The sequence below is a fragment of the Trachurus japonicus genome, chromosome 17 (assembly GCF_045865225.1).
Source record: "Trachurus japonicus isolate A0001 chromosome 17, Traja_1.0".
In the NCBI taxonomy this organism is placed as follows: domain Eukaryota; kingdom Metazoa; phylum Chordata; class Actinopteri; order Carangiformes; family Carangidae; genus Trachurus; species Trachurus japonicus.
The window spans coordinates 11,527,790-11,551,200 of NC_140923.1; the positions used below are offsets into that span (position 1 = coordinate 11,527,790).

Genomic DNA, 23,411 nt, shown 5'->3' on the forward strand with positions numbered 1-23,411 from the left:
AGGTTGTGGGAATTTCAGGAGCTGTCAGTCTGAGTGCAGTAAAACCATCAGGTCCAGGTGTCTGGACAAAATGTACTGACTCATTAGTGCAAAGGAAAAGAAAGGAGGGAACGAGGGAGCGAGGGAACGAGGGATATATACACACCTATACACACACACACTTTGAATTTCTGAATTTAATTAGGGTGATTACGTACATTGTAAAATATGAGGTGAGGTAATACTGTATATGAGGCGGGTGGAGTTTGTGTATTAACAGCTGCTTGTTTGAGCCGGCGGTGCTGTGGATTGTTTACACTGTCATTCAAATACAATTAATTATAAGTGAATTAAACGGGTGTGAAGTTCACTTACTAATTTAACCAGAGAGACTTGCACAATGTTGGAAAAATGTAGAAGCAGCATCATTCAGAGTTTGGAGAAGGTTGACATAAAGGTTTGTATCTGGGAGAGTTTTTATTAAAATTGATTTGAATTGATCCTGCCTTTTATTCTTTTTCATTTTATTTGACTATTAGTTCAATAAATGTATGATCTGTTATGATTATTGTTGTTAATGTTATTGTTGTTAATATCTGTGCATTGATGTATATGTTTTGGTATTCACTTCAAATTTCAACAAGCATAGCCTATATATTTTTAAAAGATTATGAATTTTTGATTTTTTAAAATGTTATTTTTGAATTGTTAACATCATGGGATGTAAATAAAGATGAGGATGATTTCATAATATGAAAAAATCATATCATGAGTGATTTTATGTCTCATTATGTTTGATTTGTATTTCAATAATCTTTTATAGACAAAAGCTGCACTGATGCAACTTCCCTCAGTGGAAAACAAGTGTCTGCAGTGAATCTCTACAGGTTATTAAGTGACAGTACAAACATGGCGGCTGCTCATTCTTCCAGGCTGCAAACCAACGACACCTATGAAAACAGGAAGTGTCTCTAGCACTGGCCGCTGCTGCTGAGCTGTGTTTACACCACCTGTATAACAACTGTCCCAACACCAAACTAAAACCCACTGACCTGCAGTTACATCAGAGATTCACCTGCACAGTGGAAACGCCAGAGACACCAGCAACTGAGAAGAAGACGACAACGGGTAGAAGACAATAATAAGGTGACAAGCTGCTGCAGCCAAACATTAATAAAAGTTCAGCTGGATGCATTTAGATAGAGAAGAAATAGAACTATCTCAATGTAAAAACAGGAAGTTGTTGGTGTGAAGCTCCTGTTTCTGCAGGATCACAGTTCCCTCTGTGCTCTGTGGTGATGTAGAGGAGTTACACTGCCCTCTGCTGCCGACTCCTCCTGCAGTGACAAGATGACAACTGTAGTGACGGTGAAACAAGAGTTGATGAGTCAGTTGATAGTACTGTAGATTGATCACCACTTATCAAGTAAACATGGGATTCAGCGTCTTCACTGTGAGGATTTCACAGGAAAAACTTAGGAGACCACTTCAGAAGAGACCAGTTTTTCTGGTTTTACTGTGTGTTTAAGTAAAATTAACACTTTTATTTTATTCCATAAACCACTGACAACATTTCTTCCAAATTTGAAATAAAAATATTGTCATTTAGAGCAAGTGGTTCTCAACTGGTGGGTCGGGACCCAAAAGTGGGTCGCGGACCCGTTCTGGATGGGTCGCGGACAGCTGGTCAAAAAAGTAAATAATATTTAATGCACATCTGATGTTGGACATGTCTTTTATTTTGAAAAATAACTTATATTGAAAGGCACGAGACGTTGTAATGCTCCTAACAATGCAAAGAATTGTTTTCTTTGCATTGTTCGAGGTCCTTTTAAACAACACAACACTCATTTTTTAACGTGTGTAGAGTTCAGAGATCAACATTGGTAGAATAACCCCCATTTGTGATCGCAGCAGTGGTTTTTATAATCTTCCTTATAAAATTTGGTTCAGACCTCATCAGTAAAGCATTAAGTAGAATGAGATGTGCTTGTGTTTAAATTCAATAGACCCTGAAATTGAATGGCTGCCACACATGTACAGATGCTGATTTATTATAAGGGCTCTATAAATAAAGTTGAGTTGAGTTGAGTTGAGTACTAAGAAGATTTTGGAGTAGTCTCTTAATTTTTTCCAGAGCTGTATATAGTATATATATATTTGCAAGGTTCTGGGTATTTTTCACATTTGTCCTTTATAAAATACTTTGCAGCCGTCAGTTTAAAAGCTCAATGTGTTAAACTAATGGGAGCAGTGATGAACTGAGACCTAAAACTGACAATTGATGTCGAGAACAAGTTTGAGGAACAGAAATAGTTTGGTTATTGACAGAATGAACGAAGTGTGACGTCTAAAATAACGAGAGAAACTTGTGACAGTGACACATCAACAGTAAAATAAAATTTAAAAAAAGAAATTCCAGCTGTTGATTTTAACGATGCTTTAATATGAATCATAGCAAAGAGCGGCTGATTGATGGGAAATGAAACTTGAAACAACTGTCAGGCAGGATTTTTTTTGTTTTTTAAAACCAATGTTGACATCAAAACATAAACCTGAGAGCTGCGTCGATGATCCACGTGTAAGCGTGTAAAGGGGAAACTCAACGGGGACCAATGATCATCTTGTGCTTCTACAGTCTCGGTGCTGAGATGAAATAAGGCTCATTTCTACAGGAGAAGCTAAAACAGAGTGAGAAAAACAGCATCTGTGAAAGTGTACCAGGAAAATCTTCAGGATTTTTTTTTTTTTTATCTTTAATGGCTCTACAATTCAGACCTTGTTTTTCTTTTTTGGGTTTCTAGCTTTGGAAGTTAAGTTAAAAATGCTGAAGTGTTTGAATTCTGTCGAGGGTGTGGTTCAATAAATTTCACATTTTCATAATTATAAAACAAGTATTTTTTTTTTAAAAAGAAAGAAAGAAGAAAAGAAGAAGCAAACATCTTTAAACCCATCCAGATGGATTTTGCATAGTAAAATATGCATTAATATAGAAAGTCAGTGAGCAAGTCCACAAGCTTACAAATCCCAGCCCCAAAATATTTAAAGTTTGTTCACTTTCTGATTTCATTTTAAGGATCATGTGTCCGTTCACATCACTCTCACACACACACACACACACACACTCACACACTAACACACACACGTCTGCTCCTCAGCTGTACGTGTGGATGATTCGATGCCGTTTCAGATGGTGCATCAGGATGAAGGTCTTCCCGCACTGCGAGCAGCTGTACGGCCGCTCCCCGCTGTGCGTGCGCTGGTGCACCCTCAGGCTGCTCTGCTGCGTGAACCTCTTCCCGCACTGTCCGCAGCCGTACGGCTTCTCGCCCGTGTGCGTCCGGTGGTGGATGCTGAGGTGCGACGAGCACTGGAAGCTCTTCCCGCACACCGTGCACCAGAACGCACGCTTCCTCTTGTGGCTCTGCTGGTGCAGCTTGAACTGGTGCAGGCGGCCGAACGCCTTCCCGCACTGCGAGCAGACGTAGCCGCGTGCCGCGCCCGAGAACGGCCTGTGGGGGGCGTGAGAGTGGTAACCGCCTCCACCTCCACCGCCGCCGCCACCGGGGGTGTAAGCGTTGTGCGTGAGGGCCGGCGTGTCTCTGCCTGCAGCCGCCTCCCTCTCCGCGTGTTCGTTCGGCTGCTGCCTCATGTGTCCCACGTGCACCGCCTGAGGTCTGCCGCCTTGGAAACCGGACGACTGCGCGACGACGTCCTTCTGATACTCGCCGCCGCTGTAGATCCCGTTGCAGGGCCGCTGAGACGACGCCTGCTGGACGCTGGCCGACTTGCTGGTGCTGGAGACCACGTGCGCGTCCGAATGCTCGGGGAAGGTGTTGGAGTATTCCTCCACCACGCTGGAGAAGTCCGGGAACTCCGCGTCGATGTCGTTCCCTTCGATGATGGACGACCAGAGCTGATTCTCTCTGTCGTCCATGGAGAAGTCGGCGGCGAGTTGGGTCTGCTTCCCGGCGGCGCCGTGCTGGCAGCCGTCCTGACCCAGGCCCGACCGGTTCTCCTCCTTCTCCGTCTTCACGGTGAAGTGAAGGCCTCCGATGTCTCCGGTGTGCTGACCGGTGTTGTTGTACAAGTCGCCGAACTGGGAGGTTTTCAGCCTGGCGACCTCCGAGTGGTTCATCTGATGCTCCTCGTCCAGCTGCTGGCCGTCTGGCGCAGCGGTGCCCGGGTTCTGGTACTGGACGGCGGCACCTGAAGGGTAAATTCAGAAGGAACCGTGAGCTGAGGTTTCGTTTCGACCCCAAAAAGTGTTGATATTGAAATGAATGAATGAAAATGAATGAAAATGTGTTTATTTGGGTCAGGTCATTCAAAGTTAAAAGTCCAACAGAAAACATCAGTTCAACTAGAAAAGAGCCAAACCGAAAAGGATTAGGCTGAAGCTATCGCTTCTTTTCGCCTACCCTTCTTACATGATCAACTTCATCAGATCACATCATTCAAAACATCAAACAGAAATCATATCGTTTTGCACAATATCCCAAAACATAATTCCATAATAGTGTCAGCTACGTCAACCACATCTCTCATATTTATCAAATACCTTATTCTTAAACAAACGTTTGAATTCATACATTGACTGGCACATCTTCAAATCGTCATCAAGTGCATTCCATATATTTACACCCCTTACAGAAATACATTGATCTTTTATTTTAGTCCTGGACTTTGTTTTTTCCATCATACGTTTCCGTCGGAGCTCATATCTACATTCCCTTTTTTTAATCATGATTACAATTTTACAAGGTAACAAGTTGTTATACACTTTGTACATTATCAATGCTATTTTATAATCCACTAAATCCATAAATTTGAAGGCCCTTAATTTAATAAATAATTCATTTGATGATTCTCTATAATTTGGCTTAGTGATAATCCTTACAGCTCTTTTTTGAAGAATAAAGATCGGTTTAGTATGGGTAGGATATAAGGAAATATAATTCCTTCCTGCACAAACTCACCGATGGGTCCAGCAGCGTCACTGATCCACAGTGGTTCATCTGGACTCTCTTCTTTTATCGTGAAGGAAACTGTGGCTTCTTCAATCTCTGGAAACTAGAACGAGAGGAGGGTGGGTTACACTTCAGATTTGTTTTTAAGGCCACTTGAACGCACCACAAACTCCAAACACACATGGACATAAAGACTGATCATTATGCACAGAGAAATACAGTACCAGTGTTTACAGTTATATTTCTGTCACAATGATGATTATAACTTTAATACTGACACTACTTTTAGCTCTGCATTGCTTCCAACCATAGATATATATACTGACTAGATGCCGCGTTCCTAGGCAACTCTATTGAGTGGAATACGTCAACGCGGCCGCCATCTTGGTCAGGGGGAAGCCCTGTCTAGTCAACAGAGGCAGACGTCTATCAACCATTAAAATCGCCATAACTCACCGAATATTCAACCGATTTTCAAGACGTTTGGTTTATTATAAATGTCAGACATATATTTATGATACAACAACAACAACAAAAAATGTTGAAACATTTTTATGTATTATGTATTAAACATACACTTAGATACTCAGACACACACCCACATGCATAAATACACTGAAATTTGTTCTACAAGCGTCTGACTGGGTCTGACTGCTGGTCAGACGTATATTATGGCTATGGTCAGAACCCCGGACCAAGATGGCGGCGCTATTGACGTACGCTGAGAAGCAGAACGCGGCATCTAGTCAGTATATATATATCTATGGCTTCCAACAACCTCGAGGGAAATATCTGACTCTGTAGCTGCTAAATGCTAAATGCTAACCCAGCTAGTCTGCTGTTTGCCTGTGGAAGTAGTGTGCAGCTGGTTTCTCAGCTTCTTTTGAAGAGAAGGGTGTTAGCAGATGGCTAACTCATGCAAAGGATTTGGGAATATACTTCATTTCAATGCATTTGATACATATTTTTAGGTCTTTTAAAGCAACATTATGTGTCTATTTTTCAGTGACTCCTAACAGGAAGAATGGCCCCAGACATAGACACAGCGCTCCCTACTAGCCTGGTATTACTGCACCATGTCCTCAAAACACAGGATGAAAGGCCGACGCCATCTTGTTACTGGACCATTCAGCAATGTCTTTGCCCGTTAAAAAGGCTTCAATTTATGACTGATGTACTGTTAATAGGATTACACTGTTAAACTGTAGGGGGAGCCCAAGAGCAAAAACAATTCTTCAGCAGAAGGGCTTTAAATAAAAAGTGCTACGCTGGGTTTACTACACCTTTACGTAACATATAAAAACCCATAGATCAGAGTCAGTGACTATGTTTACATGCAGTCAATATTCGGGTCAAGGTCAATATTCCGGTTTCTGAAACATTCGGAAAAACCCGTTTACATGTGTGAGCAGACAGGGAACTCCCGTATACATGGTCATTGTAATCAATTGGGATATCCCCATCAAAACAGCCATGCACGGAGAAAATAAAAACAATCTACACCCAGTAGAGCTCTGAGATCTACTGACTCAGGTCAGATAGTGGAGCTCAGAGTTCAGACCAGACATGGTGAAGCAGCATTTAGCTGTGATGCTGCTCACAACTGGAGCAAACTACCAGCAGAACTGAGATCAGCCCCAACTGCACTTTTAAATCCAGGTTAAAAACATTTCTCTTTTCACGTGCTTATAGCTGAGAACTCAAAACTTTATCTATTTTCTTTTATTTTACTTTACTTTTATTTGCTCTTGCTTTTAACTCTGTTTTTAGTGTTTTGTTTGTTCTTATGCTTCTTTTTTTTTAATGTTTTGTCTTTATGTAAAGCACATTGAGTTGCCTTGGTATGAAATGCGCTATATAAATAAAGATGCCTTGCCTTGCCTTACACAATGCACATCATTCAGCTTCTTCCTGTATCCAAAAACAACACCAACAGCAGCACGGCGATCTCGCTATCCCAGTACTTTCTACCGTCTACAAAAGACATGATGTTCACAACACAAATTAATGTTCCTTTCGATGGGGATATCCCCACAGGCGTATACATGACCAAATATTCGGGTTAGAAAAGGAGTAACCCAGGGGTCATTTTCGGGTTTTTAAAAACCAGGATATTAGCATATTCCAGTTTTTCAAAAGGGTTATTGGTGTTTACGTGGCCGTGTGCAACCGGGTTATTGCTAATATAACTATTACTGTTACTATTAATATTCCGGTTATGAAAGGGTTATTGACTGCATGTAAACGTAGTCAGTGTTGGTATTGGCACAAATAGGTTTTGGGATGTTATCTCTGATTAGAAAAAAGACAGACAGACAGACAGACAGCAGCTTTAAAGAAGAACTATGGAAGTCCGGACGCTTTTCCTCTGTTTTGCTAACCCTCCTCTCGGCCATGTTCATTATTTACAACGAAGCCGGCGAGAAATCAACCCATGGAGCGGTGGATAACGTTAGTTATCATATACGATGGTACGATGTGTATATTTGTGGAGTCTTATCTGTCATAAACAAGAGATTACAGGGTGCGTTTGTGTGGTGGTGCTGCAGAGACGAGAGCTGGGACACCGGGTCGGAGGCGCTGATCTTCTCTACTTCGAGAGACACTAGGTGGAAGGCAGAGAGCCTCCATCCTCCCTGGAACTAGTTACATGTCAATGATTTAACCATCACAGTTGCTCTGAAGCTGTTTAATTAAGGTAAAAATGTAGCATAGTTCCTCTTTAATGTATGTTCCAGCATTTCAAGCATCCCTTGATCATCAAACCTCAGCCTCTATTCTGGGCTGCAGGGACGGGGATCATCAGAGTAACAGAGACCCAAAGAAAACAACCAACAAGATAGCCTACATTTTTATCCTGAATCTGTGTCCATCTAATCTTTGTAGAGTAAAGCAGGTCCAACCTTTTTAAACCAGCTGATATTTTGTGCATATTTTAAGTTGCACATCATCACAAACAGTTTTTAATAAACAATTGCCCCACCAAACCCAGCAGGGCCCCCAGGGGACCCCCTGAGGTCTAGAGGAGCCCCTGGGTACAGCTGCCTCATCCTCCTTCTTCGTGGTCGTAGCTAATCCAGACTTGATTCAGGTAAATCTACACACTGTGGGATATTATTAGTTACATTACATATATCAAAGTTTTTTGGGGGTGTAGTGAAAACAACACAGACCTTAATATCTCCTGTGGGATGTGGACAGTTACCCCCCACATCAGTTCCTCGGTCCATGTAGTTTTCTGTGTGCAGAAGATGAAAACATGAAATTAAAAACAAGCAGAGCAAAGTGAAATGTGTTTTATTCCCAATGAGGAACAGGAATATGTGGAACAGAATTAGGTAAAGCAATGCATAAACATAAACAGTGCTCCTGCTTGGTGGGATGTTGTTTGGGTGTTTTCTGACACTTCTACATGCACATGCATCATTCATTAAGTCGTTAATTATGATGACTAATTAAAAGCATCTTACCGAAGCCGCGCTGCAGCTGCGCGTGTTTATTCTCCATCATCAACAGTTTCCTCCTCAGCATCTCGATCTCGCTTTGCTTTCGGGATATTTCAAGATGCATAAACGCACATTTGTCATCGACTAGTTTGGATATCTCCACCACTGCTGTCTTCACCAGCACCTCCATTATTGAGGATAACTGCGTCTGGAAGGGAATACACGTCGCCATGTTTATTTACATAAAGTCACACGACGTAAAAATATATAATAAAAAGGTTCTTCCGCGCTGTATTTTTTTCCCTTAATTGCAAAAAGAACCGACGCACTAGAAAATATTACATCCCTGTGTGTTTCTAGCTAAAGCTAACTGGACGCTTTCTTCCGTGTGGCGGAGGGATTTACCGTAAATACGGAAGTAGAAGCGCAGTGACATTTTACAACTAACAAGGAACTGGAAGAGGAGAGATAAAACTAGTAGCGGGGCCGTTGTATAGGGGAGAAAGGTGATGATAACTCTAGGGGCCCAGCGCCCAGTGGGGCCCATAAAAAACCCCAGTAGTCTAATCTTTGTATGACTGATTTATTCTGCGTAAGACCCTGACTAATACTCATAGTACACTGTAAAAACTCAACATCTGTCCAAGAATATTTGTCTTATTTCTTGTCCAAATGTCTCATTTCTAGTCAAAACTAATCTCTTTCCACTTAAAATAAGACTTATTACCTAAAAATTAACCTGTTTTTAGATCATTTTCACTTAAATTCACAATAAATAGAAAAATCTGCCAGTGAAAGTAAGTTTTTTGTGCTTGTAATAAGGAAGAAAAACTTGCTCCACTATCAGATTTTTTCTACTTAGGGACCGTTCGTTATTTATGGAATGGGCCACCGGAGGAAAATGGGGGGGGGTCATGTCATAATATTCTTTGTTGAGGGGTGGGTCCACTAAAAAAAAAAGGTCAGCGAGGGGGGGTCATTCAACATTTTGTCTGGAGGACACTGCAATGCTCGCAAAAAAACAAAAACAAAACAAAAACGGGACATTTCAAAGTTGCAAGCACTGATGACAATGAGAGTAACGGCCCCTAAATCACAACGTTATTTTATATTGTTCTGATCTGCCCTGAGTGGGGTTCGAACCCGAGTCTCCCGCACCGCAGGCGAAGATGCTAACCGCTTCACCAAGAACTCAATAAGGGTTTCGCCCGCGGCTTAGCACGTCTTTTATGGGTGAGTGAGTTTAACTTCAGTACCGTACAGAGGCTACGCTGCCTGCCTGCCTCATTGCGTAACTCTACATAGTCTGAGCAGCACGTACGTTCACGTTGCTTTCGTGAATTGTAAACAAACAGACGCCCCCCTCGGTTTTAGCGTCCAGCAGTTTAGCGGCTAATTCAACAGCAGTGATGGATAACTGTACCAGAGAGGCTCAACAACTTAATGAGCTTCATTTGAGGAATAAACGGCAGCTTTTACCTGACGGGAGACCGACGCCTGAGCTACGGTAGCTAACAGCTAACAGGTTACAGACTTTCTCTCTCTCTCTCTCTCTCTCTCTCTCTCTCTCTCTCTCTCTCTCTCTCTCTCTCTCTCTCTTTCTTACACACACACACACACACACACACACACACACACACAGTTGTCTATCATATCTGTCGTAAACCTTGCAATAATACGTTGTTGAGTGCAGTTCACATTATTGTTGCTTCGGTTTGAGTGTGGATTAATTGTTAATGGCTTGTTGTGTAATGTGAGCTGGTCCAAAATCGCGATTCTGTTATTGATGAGTTGGATTTTAATAACAGCTGATAAATGGCATTGTGATGAGAAGGTGTTGCACACATGGTTGTCAAAATGAAATAATGTAGTGTCACGCGCTACGTGATGCGATCGTGTCGATGGCTGGGGGGGGGGGGGGGGGGGGTCATGTATCTTTTGATAAGGCTTAATGCAGGGTCATGTTAAAATTTACTGACTCCGACAGGGGGGTCATGTAAAAAAAAAAAAAAGTCCCGTGAATCCCTCCGGTGGCACTGATGATAAATAACGAACAGTCCCTTATTCCAAGTGAAAATATGCTTGAAAGAAGTAAAAAAGTGTCTAAAAACAAGCTACTTTTAATATGATGTGTCTTATTTTAAGTATAATGACATTTGTTTTGACTAGAAATTACATTTTGACTAGAAATAAGACAAATATTCTTGCTAAGATACTTGAGTTTTTGCAGTGTAATGCTGCATTAGCATCAAGACAAAGAAGGCTAAATAAAAAATGATAATACATACATAGTCTAAGGGGAAAAAAGGAAAAGTTAGGGGGAGGGGCCCACTTTAGTATTCTTTAAGGGGGCCCAGAATTCCTAGCAACGGCCCTGACTAGTAGTGTTGGGGAAGCTACTTTGAAGTGAAGCTTGTAATACAGACTACATGTAGTTCAGCCTGGCAGTAGTTTGAACAAACTACATTTCTATCCCTGGAGAAATGTAGTTTGTAAAACTACGGCTAAAAATAAGTAGCTTTAGCAACTACCCATACTCATTTAACTCAGTGTTAAATAAATCAACATGTAGCCTATATGGAACAAAATATAATAGCCTACAAAAAATTCACATGCCAGCAAAAAAAATATGCCTCTCAATTCAGTTTTATTTATTTTTTTAAAGCTGACATTTTTGGTCAACATATTGTAGGTTCACCATTGACATGTTAATCTATCTATAATATTTAATCTAGACAATCTATAGATAGCTGCAGGGAGGACTATGGCCTCCTCCCTGCAGCCGACCTTGTATCGAATCCCGACTCAGGCGGCCCCTTGCTGCATGTCATTCCCCCTCTCTCTGCCTCCCCATTTCCTGTCTCTCTCCATTAACCTATCAATTAAAGGCAAAAATGCCCCAAAAATACACTTTAAAAAAAGACATGTTGGGTAATGTAAAGAGAAAATGAAAATCCTACCCCAATACTCACCTGTAAATAAGAAATGTAAATCAGTCAACACAAAATGTAATAAAAAATACAAAGAGGTAGACATATTCTAGATGGGTGTGTATTGAAAAAGTTGTTAGGAAAAAAATGATTTGATCTCTGTATCTCCCAGTGGCTGCACGAGATTTACTGCGAGTTGTTCTTCTGTGTTTACATCAAACATCCTATGGTTTACAACGACCAACAAACATCTCGCAGTAAAAGCCACTGAGCTGCTGCTACAACAAGGATAAAAACAGAGATCAAATTAAATTTTTCAGAACAACTTTTTCATGTGGCGGCTTCAGGACACTTGGGTCAGTACGGACGAGCAGTATGGAGGTATCTGGATGTTTCATAGTGTGTGTTTTGGACGATTCAAAAGTGAACTCTATCCGCCACCATTATATGAAAACCCCCCCTGGATCTCCTAAAGCATTTTGATGACTCTGAAAGTTCTCCAAGCCCCTTCCTTGGCATGATGGTGAGTAGAAAATTGGTGAATTATCGATTTTGGGTGAAGTATCCCTTTAAGTCTCCCCAACACTGAAAACTATATAATATCATATACTATAATATAAATCAATATTGCCTTTATTTTGCCCAGCAACTATGACCTGAAGTTACAGTGGTGAAATTGCTTGATGAATGATGTGAAAAGATGAGGGAACATTTCAATCTCTGTCCCTTAATCCCTATTGTGTCCCTTACATTTTCCCAGTGACGGCTGCATTTGCTATTTTGCTACTTTAACCATTTAAAAGTAGTCTACAGTTACCTCTACAAGTCAATTGTAGATTAGTAGTAGTAACTTGATTAGTTCACTAGTAAGCAAACAGTGTATCAAGAAGTATGAGAAATCAAAAACTATTTTGATGTAATTTCAACAATTGTCAAATTTATTTTTAGCAAAATGTGAACTAAATTCTAAAATTATCAAAAGAAAAAATTAGCTGCATGTCATATCTCACTGTAAACTGAATATTTAGATGTCAGACTTTTGGTCAAACATCAATAAAACATTTGGTGATGACACCTTTTTTAAATCTGTTGGCATACATATTATTATTCATATTTATATAAGACATAATTTATATACAAAGTAAAACTATAATTGCGTTTTCATGAGCTCTTCATAAAGGGACCACGTCTTCTATTACAGTGCTAGAAAGGAATTTTCATATTTATAAAAATTACCTGAAGGCCACCGTAGTTTCTCCTAAAGGCCTGGAAGAAAATCTACAACCTCCTGCTGAATACCACTTAATCAGACAGACTGGTCCTTTATGATCAGAAAAAGGTTTGACTGTAGATGAATCAGTGACAAAAACAAATCAATAGTTAAGACTGATCAAAATGTCCAGCTTAAAACAAACCAGCTGGTATTTAAGTGTTTTTTTTAACCCTATTTCATGGATGTTGAACCCCTGGAAGAAAAGAAGGGAATGTGAAAGAATAGGGTGAAGGAAAGATTTACCATTCAACTATTTATTCACACTAATCATCAATATTAAAAAATAACCAGTGATGGATGACACAATTTAATTGACTTAGTTTTGAATTTATTTGAAAATGTGAAAATGCAAACAAAAAAAAAAGATTTTGAAATTTCTTCAAAAAAATCTTTTCCAATGTAGTTCATAATCCTGTATCATGTGATTAACTGTAAAAATGTAAAAGTCATGTGATACCCGTGAATCATGCTATAATTAATACACTGACAAATACTGATCAGTTCAGCAATGTAAAGCAAACTGAAAAAATACTATAAATTAAGGAACAAAAACAGTCCTTTGACTTTGTAACATGTTTTTGAAAGGAATTAACACTGCAGTGGCAGGTTTATGTAAAAAAAAAAGTAGGCACTCATCACACAGTGATACAGAGGGATTCATGTCTCCCTCGATAAAGTCCAATCACCTGCTGTGAACAATTAAAAGCTTCACTGTTCATCCAGGACCTTTCTCAATTTACTCAACTGACCTTTCATACACTTAACACTGTCTGTGTTATCTGACACTTTCTGCCATTGACCAATGACATCACTTACAAAAATATATCCAACAAAATAAATATCAAATACTCCGAAGAGACGCTTCAAATTCTTCATAATTATGAATATCACTGAGGTATTTCATGTTTCTTTAGTTATGCATAATGCACAGTTTCTGCTGCATATCATTTAACATGAGCTTGTAGTGCTTTACTTTTCTAAGGAACACATGACTTTAGAGGGCGGTGTGGTGGATTTAAAGTCTCAGGCAATGGTAGTTTGATGTAAACAGCCTCAATGAACAGAGTTTGTTCAGTTTTATTTAAGACAAGCTTCATTCTGTCAGTTTGTTTCAATATCAACAAATATTTTTAACAACCTCAACAATGAGGTTTAACTCCGAGTGTCCTCGCTGCTCTGCACCCTTCAGGCGTTATGACACATTTTTAAGTAACAGTACACTGATGAAGGCTACACTTTTCCAGAGCTTGGTCAAAATTGTGCTGTGGAAAAACAGTATCAAAAGAAGATTTTTTTTTAAGGATAAAATAATTCCACCACCTAACATTTTAGGATTTTTTCCCACCAAATCTTATTTTATGCTAAAGAAAAGAAAATAATTTTGTTATTGACTGATTATTTGCCAATTATGAAAAAATATACATAAATACAAATAGTTGGACATAATGACTGTATGGATCAGGAAACTTAAAATCTTTTCATTAAGAAATTGATACTTGGCCTTTCATCAAATACAAACATGTCTCATTTAAATTAGACCAGTAAAGTGACCGGGTGTAAATTAAGCAGCAAGTGTTTAACAATGTTAAATCATTTCTAAAAAAAAAGAAAAAGAAAAAGAAAAAAAATGTTGCTTAATGAGTCAGAGTTGCAGCAAAACATTTTGTGCAAAATATTTGAAATGTGACTTTTTTTTTTTTTACTTCAAGCTGAAAATTGAAACTTTATCATTTCTGCTCTTCAACCTTTGGAAGTTTTTCGGACGCGTGACGAGTTTTTATTGATTTGTCACTTTGTTCTGTCGGCTGTGATCATTAATGAACTAGTGCACTTTGACATTTGTGTATTTTTCCTCATTGATTTTATTTCATCTTCACTCAGTGACACTTTTACACTGATGTCGCTGAAATAAGTTGAAACTACCAAAGCTTTGCCCACAACTCGAGCATATGTAGCAGTTCTGTGCAGTGGTGTTGGTGGCGGTGGTGTTGTCGGGGCCGCAGCCCTCATGGTCGCCCACGGTGGTCATGTTGAATTCATAAGCAGTTCTCCCCCGAGTCTGGTCGCCCACGGCAACGTAACCGCTCACTGTCACCTCCTGGATGATGTCGTGGTCCTGTAGACTCAGGTCGGCGCTGCTCGGCTGCTGCTGCATCCCCATCACTGAAAACTGATCCTCGTGCATCATCTCCTCCTGCTTCTCTTTGCCGTCTAGAAAAGGCAGATCTTTGATAGGTGGTGAGAATCCCCGCTGCTGATTGGCCGCCACAGCAGCAGCAGCAGCAGGACTGAGGTCGTATTTGACGTCGTGTAGCAGCACGCACACCGTCTGCTCTGTGACGTCGCCTTTCTTCTCCAGTCCCGACGTGGACCACAGCCGACTCGGGTCTGAATTAGAATTAGAATTAGAAATACTTTATTTAATCCTCGAGGGGAAATTTAAAATGTCACAGAGCAGCAGCAAGACAACACACACAACAACACAGATCACAAACACTGAGTAAAAATACATGAAGACATAAAAAACACATAGTGTATTAAAACACAGAATAAAAAAAGAAATAAATATATACCTGGAGCCCCGGTGCCGTCGTCGTCCATCCCCGCCTGACTCAGACTCTCAAAATCCTCCACCTTCACCATCACCGTGGGCTCGCCGGCCGCCTCGCCGGCCGCTAACTGGTCCTCGAAAGCTGCTGCCAGGCCGGTCGGGGGCTCCAGCGGCGGGGGATCGCCGGGCATCGTGAGCGTCAGGTGACGAGTCTCCAGCAAATCTGTGTTCTCCCCTTTAGAGAGGAAAACAGAGTTAAAATAACTTTACAACTGCATTTTTATTTCACTTCTATTTACATCAAGGGAACAATTTAAAGGGATAGTAGCATTTTTTTAAAGTGGGGTTGTATGATCTACAAATAGCCCCTAAGTACTTTAATTGCAGTAGAAGACTCTCTGCACTCCTCCCGTTAGCAACGCCAGCCCATAATAGCCCTGCCCAGAGATTTACAAAATACATTGTTGTGAATGGACCCAAAGAAACGGCCTATTTTCGTGGCCTAAAAGAGGTTTTACATGAAAAAAAAAAACACAGTTCCATTGTTCGCTATAATATAATTTTTTCCAGCCCCAGGAAAAACACAGTGTTTATTTGGACCTAACCAACTTACGTATCCCTCCGCCCAGGGTTAGGGCCCGCCAATCAGCAGTTGGTTAGGTCCAAATAAAAACTGTGTTTTTCCTGCACTTTGAAGGGCTGGAAAAAATTATATTATAGCGAACAATGAAACTGTGTAATTTTTTTCAGGTAAAACCTCTTTTAGGCCGTGAAAATAGGCCGTTTCTTTGGGTCCGTTCACAACAATGTATGTTGTAAATCTCTGGGCAGGGCTATTATGGGCTGGCGTTGCTAACGGGAGGAGTGCAGAGAGTCTTCTACTGCAATTAAAGTACTTAGGGGCTATTTGTAGATCATACAACCCCACTTTAAAAAAATGCTACTATCCCTTTAAGGGGGTGGGGGTTATGTCAAATCCAGCCAATATAACCGGTCATAATTGGTCAAGCACATATTCTGCTCAGTAACATAATGAATAGAGCCACATGGGCAACAAACTATTTTAAATAATTGGTTCGTCGTATAAAAGAAACTGTCAAAAAAGGTAATAGTAATATGTATCATTCAGTGAGCAAGTGAATAGGGTTGTGAACGATAAACCGATGCGACCGGATATTCGGTTTAACAAGTGAGAGATTCGGCTGTATCGGTAGCAGCCTCCTGAATCGATACAAATTAGCCATGAATTCCTAGATGAATCGGTTGTAGAGTCATGAACCGGTTATCGCTATGGGCTAGAGTGCTTAGCCGTTAGCGGTGTCTTTAATAGCTCATAAATCAATCAACGGGCCACGTATAAACAATTTTTTTCCTGCGAATATCTTTGTTACAACACGATTCGCTAACTGGAGTAGTTTCATGTTGTGTCCAATAACGGAGGGGACGGGGGGTTTAACAGATGACGTCCTGATGTTAGCTTTGCTGCTGCTATTAGCACACTCCCCATCCAGGAGCTGCTCCTGTCTCTGCTGCCTGCTACAGGTAGACAACCTGGTCCGACCTGCGGGTGTTGAACACTGGACCCGACGTGGAAGCATAGACTAGGCTATTAATGAGCGATAACTCTAAACCCGGCTGAAAAAAAGCAGCCGTCTTTGCTGTAATCGCCGCGACCGGCAACTACGTTTCGACGTATATTTTGATATGAGCGTTAGCTGCTGTTAGCCACCGCCTGTAGCTCAGCTAGTTAGCTTCATCGATAAACAAACGTAATACGTAGCAGTCTTGTTGCTAAGGCAACTCCGCTGCCAGCCCCTGGAAGAACCGGTTCTTAGCTCTGACCCAGCAAGGAGTTGGTGCTGAACCAAGAACTGGTGCTGAGCAGGCACTGGCTCCGAACAAGCACCGGAACCAGCTCGGTGGAAAAGGGCTAATTACAAAAACGTTCTCACAGATATTGGTCCATGACAAAGAATAAATACATTGACATGTGATTTTGTTGTTATTCTCTTTTTCTTCTTTCTTTTTTTTGCCAGTGCTTTAAAGCAACAATGCTTGGGGATATATTTGAAAAAATATTGTAGTACTACTGTAAGATAGTCAATTCTTTATTTTATAAAATATCTAGCCTACAACAAATATTAACCGTAGAATCGAATCGTCCTACACTGTATCGAATCGGATCGAATCGGTCTGTATTAAAAGGATATCGTTTTTGAATCGAATCGTAATCTGTGTATCTAGATTCATATCGAATCGTTTATCACAGAGAGATGTGCAACCCTACAAGTGAATTGTTGTCTTAAAGGGATAGTTCAACATTTTGGCAAATTGGCCCATTGTCATAATCCCTATAGTCATAGCAGTAGGTTCGTTACCTTTAATTGTCGGTGCAAGCTATTTTTAGAACGGCGGAGCAGAGCCGCGAGCTGCTCAGAGCTACGCTACGGAGGCTCATGGGATTTCTTGGTTTCCCTCATCAAACTCATAAAATACACAATCCAACAACTCCACAACGCTCTGGTGGACAAGTTGTGACCTGCACATTCACCACGCTATGAGATAATAACACAACGTTACCACACAGAGTTGTTTTAGAGGGAAATTCATGCAAAACCGCTGATGCACGTTGCCTTCAGGGACAGTTTTTCAGCAAGCAGACTCTGTATTTCCCTCTAAAACAACTTCGTCCACGAGAACGTTTTGGAGTTGTTGGATTGTGTATTTGATGAATTCGATGAGGGAAACCAAGAAATCCCATAATGAGCCTCCGTAGCGTAGCTCTGAGCAGCTCGCGGCTCTGCTCCTCTGTTCTAAAAATAGCTTGCACCGACAATTAAAGGTAACGAACCTACTGCTATGACTATAGGGATTATAGGTCAATTTGCCAAAATGTTGAACTATCCCTTTAACCCAAAGTTACGTCCTTGGTATCGATATATCGTTATATTATTACTGCATCCGTACCGTTCCTGTGCGTCCTCATGTGGCCCTTGAGGCTGCTCTTCTGGTTGAAGCAGCGGCCGCAGATGTGGCAGCCGTACGGCTTCTCCCCGGTGTGGATCCGTAGGTGTCTCTCCAGGTGGGCAGCGCGCTCGAACACTTTGCCGCAGTACGAGCAGGCGAAACACTTCTTCGGTTTGATCACCTGAAAAGACCTGTTCCTCCTCTGCCGGTAGTGGTTCAGCGAGGCGTCCGTCACGCCGCCGTGCAGCCCCCCGGCCTCGCCCGACATGAGGAGCGTGTCCATGGCCCCGTACGGTTTCCCAGAGTAGGAGAAGGAGCCGTAAGAGGCTTCGACCGGCGCCGAGAGCAGCTGAGCCATCCCGGGGAAGGACGAGGTCACGCTCTGGGCCGAGGCGCTGAGATATTCTCCGCCGCTCAGGTCTGTGTTGTTTTGTCCGTGTAGTCTGGAGGACATCCACGGCTGCTGATTGTCTCTCTCAAACGCTGGGAAGGTCTCTCCGAGGTGGTCGCTGCCGCCGCCGTTCGTCTGCTCGGCTGCTCCATGAAACAGCGGCTGTGTCACGTTCTCCTCCACGGGCTCAGACTTCACCTGGACAGGAGTCGGGGACACGTCCTCCGTCTGTACCTGTGTGTCCGTGCACGGATTCACCTCAGGAACCGGCTTCTGTTTGCCGACTTGAAGCTCAGCTGGTCCGGACTGGATACCTGTGTGAGAAGAGAGAAGTCATCACCTGCACTCATCAGCCACTGTACCACTACATCACACACCTGTCCAACTGCTCGTTAATGCAAATATCTAACAGGCCAATCGCGTGGTGGCAGCTCTACATACTATTTACTCAGACAACTCCAGTTGTACTTTCTTGGATTTTCCAAGCTCGGAATTGGAATTGTGATCTTGAACGTCCCCGAAGTCGGATCTCAGACTCTGAAAGTTGGACGAGTCGCACAAGGCCCGACATAAGAATTCAAGATGGCTGCCACTCACGTCAACAGTAGTGAAAACTCTCTCATAATGGGCTCTTTGCACAGCTCCACTACGTCCTGAACAATCCAGGTGTGTCTGACCATTGTGACTACTCAGACACACCTGGGTTTATCAGTTTGTCCAATAATGTTAAACAGGAAATAAAGGAGCAGCATTAAGTTCAGGAAGTAGTGGAGCTGTGCAAAGAGCCCATTGTTGCACATAAGAGTCATCCACATACTACATAACACTGTTTAATTCTTATCCCTGGGCATTATGCAGGCGGTGGCTCGTCAACGTTGCTTATTGATAAACCCAGCGGATTGAGACACTTTAGGGGGGTTATTATTTATGGCCCTTTTCCACTAGCGTGATTCTGCTCAACACATCTCTACCGGTTTGTTTGTTTTGCTTTTCCACTAGCACAGAATCAAACCCGCTAATTTTAAAAACAAACCAGCAGCAGCGCCAACTGATCTGTACTGAGACTGTTGTTGTTCTTTCACCTGAGTCAAATGACACCTTGTGGCCCGTTAACAAGGTGTAGACGAATGAGTTTGGAGCTGATGAGAGGATCGAAAAAAGAGAGCAAGACGACGCGGCCGTAGCCGCTGAGGAGGAACTGTGAAGGACTCAGCTGTGATAGAAAAGCACCTAAACCAAGTCGAGTAGAGCTGTAATTGTGTAGTGGAAAGGGCTGCAAAGTAATGGTAACTGGTAGTGGAAAACATGCTTTACATTGTTTTAACATCTAAATAAAATAATTTTTTTTTAAAAACATCATTCTGAAGGTGTGGCGGCTTTCATTTTGCCATGGCGGTGCGCCACGATCAATTACATGTAGCGGAAACCCTGGTCTTGTTAACAATAGCTAGCAGTGGCTACGGCCTGTTGGTTTTGGTGCACGTGACATGTTTTTGTTCTAAGTTTGTACGGCTTTTTAAAAACCTTATAAATAGTTTGCATTGAAATTGAACATTTCCAGGTATGAAATCGTTATATTTTCGTTTCGTTGCATCAAATCGACCATTGATTCGACTTGTGTGTTTGTTTTTCAACTCGTCTGAGCTGCGACTTCCAGCGTAAAAGGAAACGCTCCTGTGGTAAAAGATGATCTGCTGAAGTTCAAAAGAAGTCGATATATCTGATCCTGAACGCAACATGGCTGGTGGTGGTGTAGTAACTTTGACCGCCTTAAAGAAATGACACATTCCTACGGAGGTGCAGGTGCAACTTTGACTGTGTTGACTGAGCGTGACGACTGTTCAGGACGTCGTTTATCACCGACAGAGAGAGAAGCACCGGCAGCTGAGTGGTTTACCAACTCTGCTGAACGGTTTCCTGCAGGAAATGAAGACGTACTTTGCTCCATCTCTCTGTGTGCACACGGGGGGGTGGGTGCTTCTTGGACAGATGGGGGCACTGCACTGCACTGCTGCAGCTCAGACCCCACTTATCGTCCTATCTTATTTCTGCGATGTTAACAATTAGAAGAAACTGAGAATTAAATAATTAAATCCAATATTTTTTCTAAAAGAGAAAGAATAAAACAAACAAAATGAACCCAAATCAGGGAAGGAAGGGAAAATGAAAAGAAAAGAGAAAGAATGATTAATTAATTGATACCCCTCCAGTCCCGCCCTCCTCCCAGTGGCCCCCGGGGCAAGCTGGGGGTCTAAAACAATGTTACCCCCTATTCTTTCTTAAAGCAGAAGTAAGTGATATATTTGTGTTCATATAAGTCTTAAATAGTTATATCTTCCGACAGCAATCACTTACATAGAGTGTTTGGACCGAAACACGGGTCTGTCAGTCACTCTGCTCTGCTCTGAGCCGAGGAGAAAACATTTATCGTATCCTACAGTTTTTATCCAATGAGGAGAGAGAACGGCATGCAGGGCTGTGTGTGCAGCCAAGGGATGCGCCTGAATGTGGTGACGTAGGGACGAGGACTGTTATGGTGCGTTCAAGGAAACTCGTATTTTTCCGACCGTGAAGTCGTACCAGTTCGATCTGGTACGAGTTCACCGGTTGGAAGTTACGAGTGGCCGTTATAGTGACTTTCACCGGTAAAACAGGTCGGAAAAACAGGAGTGGGTTGCCTGGAACGCTACAAAGTCGTAAGTTGTGACTTGAAGCTGTAATTTACGATTTCAAAAGCCTGCCTGGAACGCAGCATTAGCGAAAACGACCGGACCACTTACTTCTGCTTTAAGAGACTATTTTACTTTTTCCTGTCTCTTCCCCCTTGTCTCCACCTCCATCTCATGCTTCCATCACATTCTCTCATTCCCTCTGTACTTTCTCTGCAATCTCACACAAGAAGTCATTCACACATGTGCACACACACACACACACACATACATGCACACGTACATACACACTCTCACAAGAGAAAAATAGCCTAAACCTTTACCTACCTTTTATTTTTTATTTTCGCATTCTATTTGTATTTATTTCTTCATTATATATATATATATATATATATATATACTTTTTTCTTTTCTTCTCTTTTTTCATTTTACTATGAAATTTACTAACTTTATTGTGTGTCTTGTTTTGTTCTTGTCTCCTTTCTGTTTGCCTATTTGAAGTCTTGTTGGTATGATACTGTTATTTGTTAGTCACCCACGTTGCACCCTTGTAGTTTGTCTGTAGTAACTGTATGTCTTTACACTACATGGCACTATTAAAAAAAACAAAAAAAACAATTAGAAGAACAAAAGAGTGAAAGTACCCGAGGGGTCTTGACGGAGATTTATTTCACAGTTTCTGCACGAACATGAACTGAGACGTGACCCTGATAATTATCATCTAATAGAGGTCAGCCTGTGCAGCGTCGCCCCCCAGGAGGGGATCGAACAGAGCAGCTTCTTAGAAACCATTCAGGCAGATCCAGCTGTCAGCGAGACACGTTCAAGTCCCTAACGCCCCCCACTCCCACTCCCACCCCGCCCCGCCCCCACACGTTTACTGTCATCTCACTTCAAAGTTCACAGTTTTTTTTCTCTCTGCTCAGAGGAATGTCACAGACAGAGAGTTCCCAAGTGTGAACTGAACCGAGACTCCAAGACAGAGGACGAAAATAACACAAGAATACAAATGACGGCTCAGAGGGGACCTTCAAAATAAAAGCTTCGACACCATAAACCTACAAAGATATAATAAACTAAACGTCATTCTCAGGGAGGCCTGTGAACATTTTTGATGTTATTTTACATAAAACCATGCATTTTGATGATATTTTTGACTATTGTTTCTATATTTGTGAATGATAGTTGACTCGCAGGTGGTGGCATTGGATTTTGGGTGAAAAAATACATATACAAGGTTAAATGGTCATTAATCTATTTCATCTTCTGATTTCTAGAACAGGTAAACTTCTCTGATTGGATGAAGAGCAGTCACCCAGTCTGCTGCACACACCACAAATTGTATCCTCTGTTCCTACTGCACTTCTATTTCAGTGATTGCTGAATTTTAACAATATGTATATATGCTTTTTAAACCATTAATTTGTTTGTAATGATTTTTATTTCATTTATTTTAATTAATCTTTTCCATAATAATAGATTCATCTTTTGTGTGCATTGTTTTTTGTTCTTATCTGACATTTGAGACTGTAATAAAGTTAATCATTATTATTAATTCAACACACCTCGTTCCTCATGTGGCGGCACCGGGGCAGGTGGAGGTGGAGGTGGAGGTGGAGGTGGAGGTGGGGGCTGACAGATGACTGCTGCTGCTGCTGCTGCTGCTTTCGACGTATCTGTTCAGAACAAGGCATCATTTTGACAGAGAGGAGGTCGACTGATTGAATATGAACAGCTTGCTAAACGTTTGACTGCACTGATTATTTAAAGGGATAGTTCATCATTTTGGCAAATTGGCCCAATGAGATAATAACGGAACGCTACGAGGCAGAGTTGCTTTTTGCATAAATTTCCCTCTAAAACAACTCTGTGTGGTAACGTTGTGTTATTATCTCACAGCGTGGTGAATGTGCAGGTCACAACTTGTCCACCAGAGCGTTGTGGAGTTGTTGGATTGTGTATTTGATGAGTTTGATGAGGGAAACCAAGAAATCCCATTAGCCTCCGTAGCGTAGCTCTGAGCAGCTCACGGCTCTGCTCCGCTGTTCTAAAAATAGCTTGCACCGACAATTAAAGGTAATAAACCTACTGCTATGACTATAGGGATTATGGTAATGAGCCAATTCGCCAAAATGTTGAACTATCCCTTTAACTAAAACAACAGTGAAATGTAAAAATCCATGAGCTAACATGGAGAGAAAAGTGAGCTAGCTTATAGACCAGGACAGAGTTAAA

General features: G+C 41.6%; 2 protein-coding genes across 2 annotated transcripts in view; both read right to left on the minus strand.

Annotated features, from left to right (window-relative positions):
- Positions 1-2,908: 2,908 nt before the first annotated feature.
- Positions 2,909-8,823, minus strand: LOC146970181 (uncharacterized). Its single transcript, XM_085803699.1, has 4 exons — positions 8,420-8,823; positions 8,123-8,187; positions 4,959-5,052; positions 2,909-4,188 (listed from the first exon to the last, which is right to left on the minus strand). The coding sequence occupies exons 1-4, from the start codon at positions 8,625-8,627 to the stop codon at positions 3,134-3,136; spliced, it is 1,422 nt and encodes a 473-aa protein (XP_085659825.1). The 5' UTR covers positions 8,628-8,823; the 3' UTR covers positions 2,909-3,133.
- A 4,198-nt stretch (positions 8,824-13,021) lies between these two features.
- Positions 13,022-23,411, minus strand: part of LOC146970182 (uncharacterized) — a 14,876-nt gene continuing 4,486 nt past the window's right edge. The window contains exons 3-5 of the mRNA XM_085804661.1: positions 18,117-18,821; positions 15,172-15,384; positions 13,022-14,986 (exon numbers count right to left, since the gene is read on the minus strand). Of these exons, the coding sequence (XP_085660787.1) occupies positions 14,472-14,986; positions 15,172-15,384; positions 18,117-18,821 (1,433 nt within the window). The 3' untranslated portion in view covers positions 13,022-14,471. The remainder of the gene's footprint in view (positions 14,987-15,171; positions 15,385-18,116; positions 18,822-23,411) is intronic.

Excerpts from the sequence above, each read along its gene's own strand:
- LOC146970181 (XM_085803699.1), bottom strand. The coding sequence starts at position 8,627 with ATGGCGACGTGTATTCCCTTCCAGACGCAGTTATCCTCAATAATGGAG. Across the intron at positions 8,188-8,419 it reads GCAGCTGCAGCGCGGCTTCG|AAAACTACATGGACCGAGGA; the intron begins GTAAGATGCTTT and ends TTCTGCACACAG. Across the intron at positions 4,189-4,958 it reads TGACGCTGCTGGACCCATCG|GTGCCGCCGTCCAGTACCAG; the intron begins GTGAGTTTGTGC and ends TTTACCCTTCAG.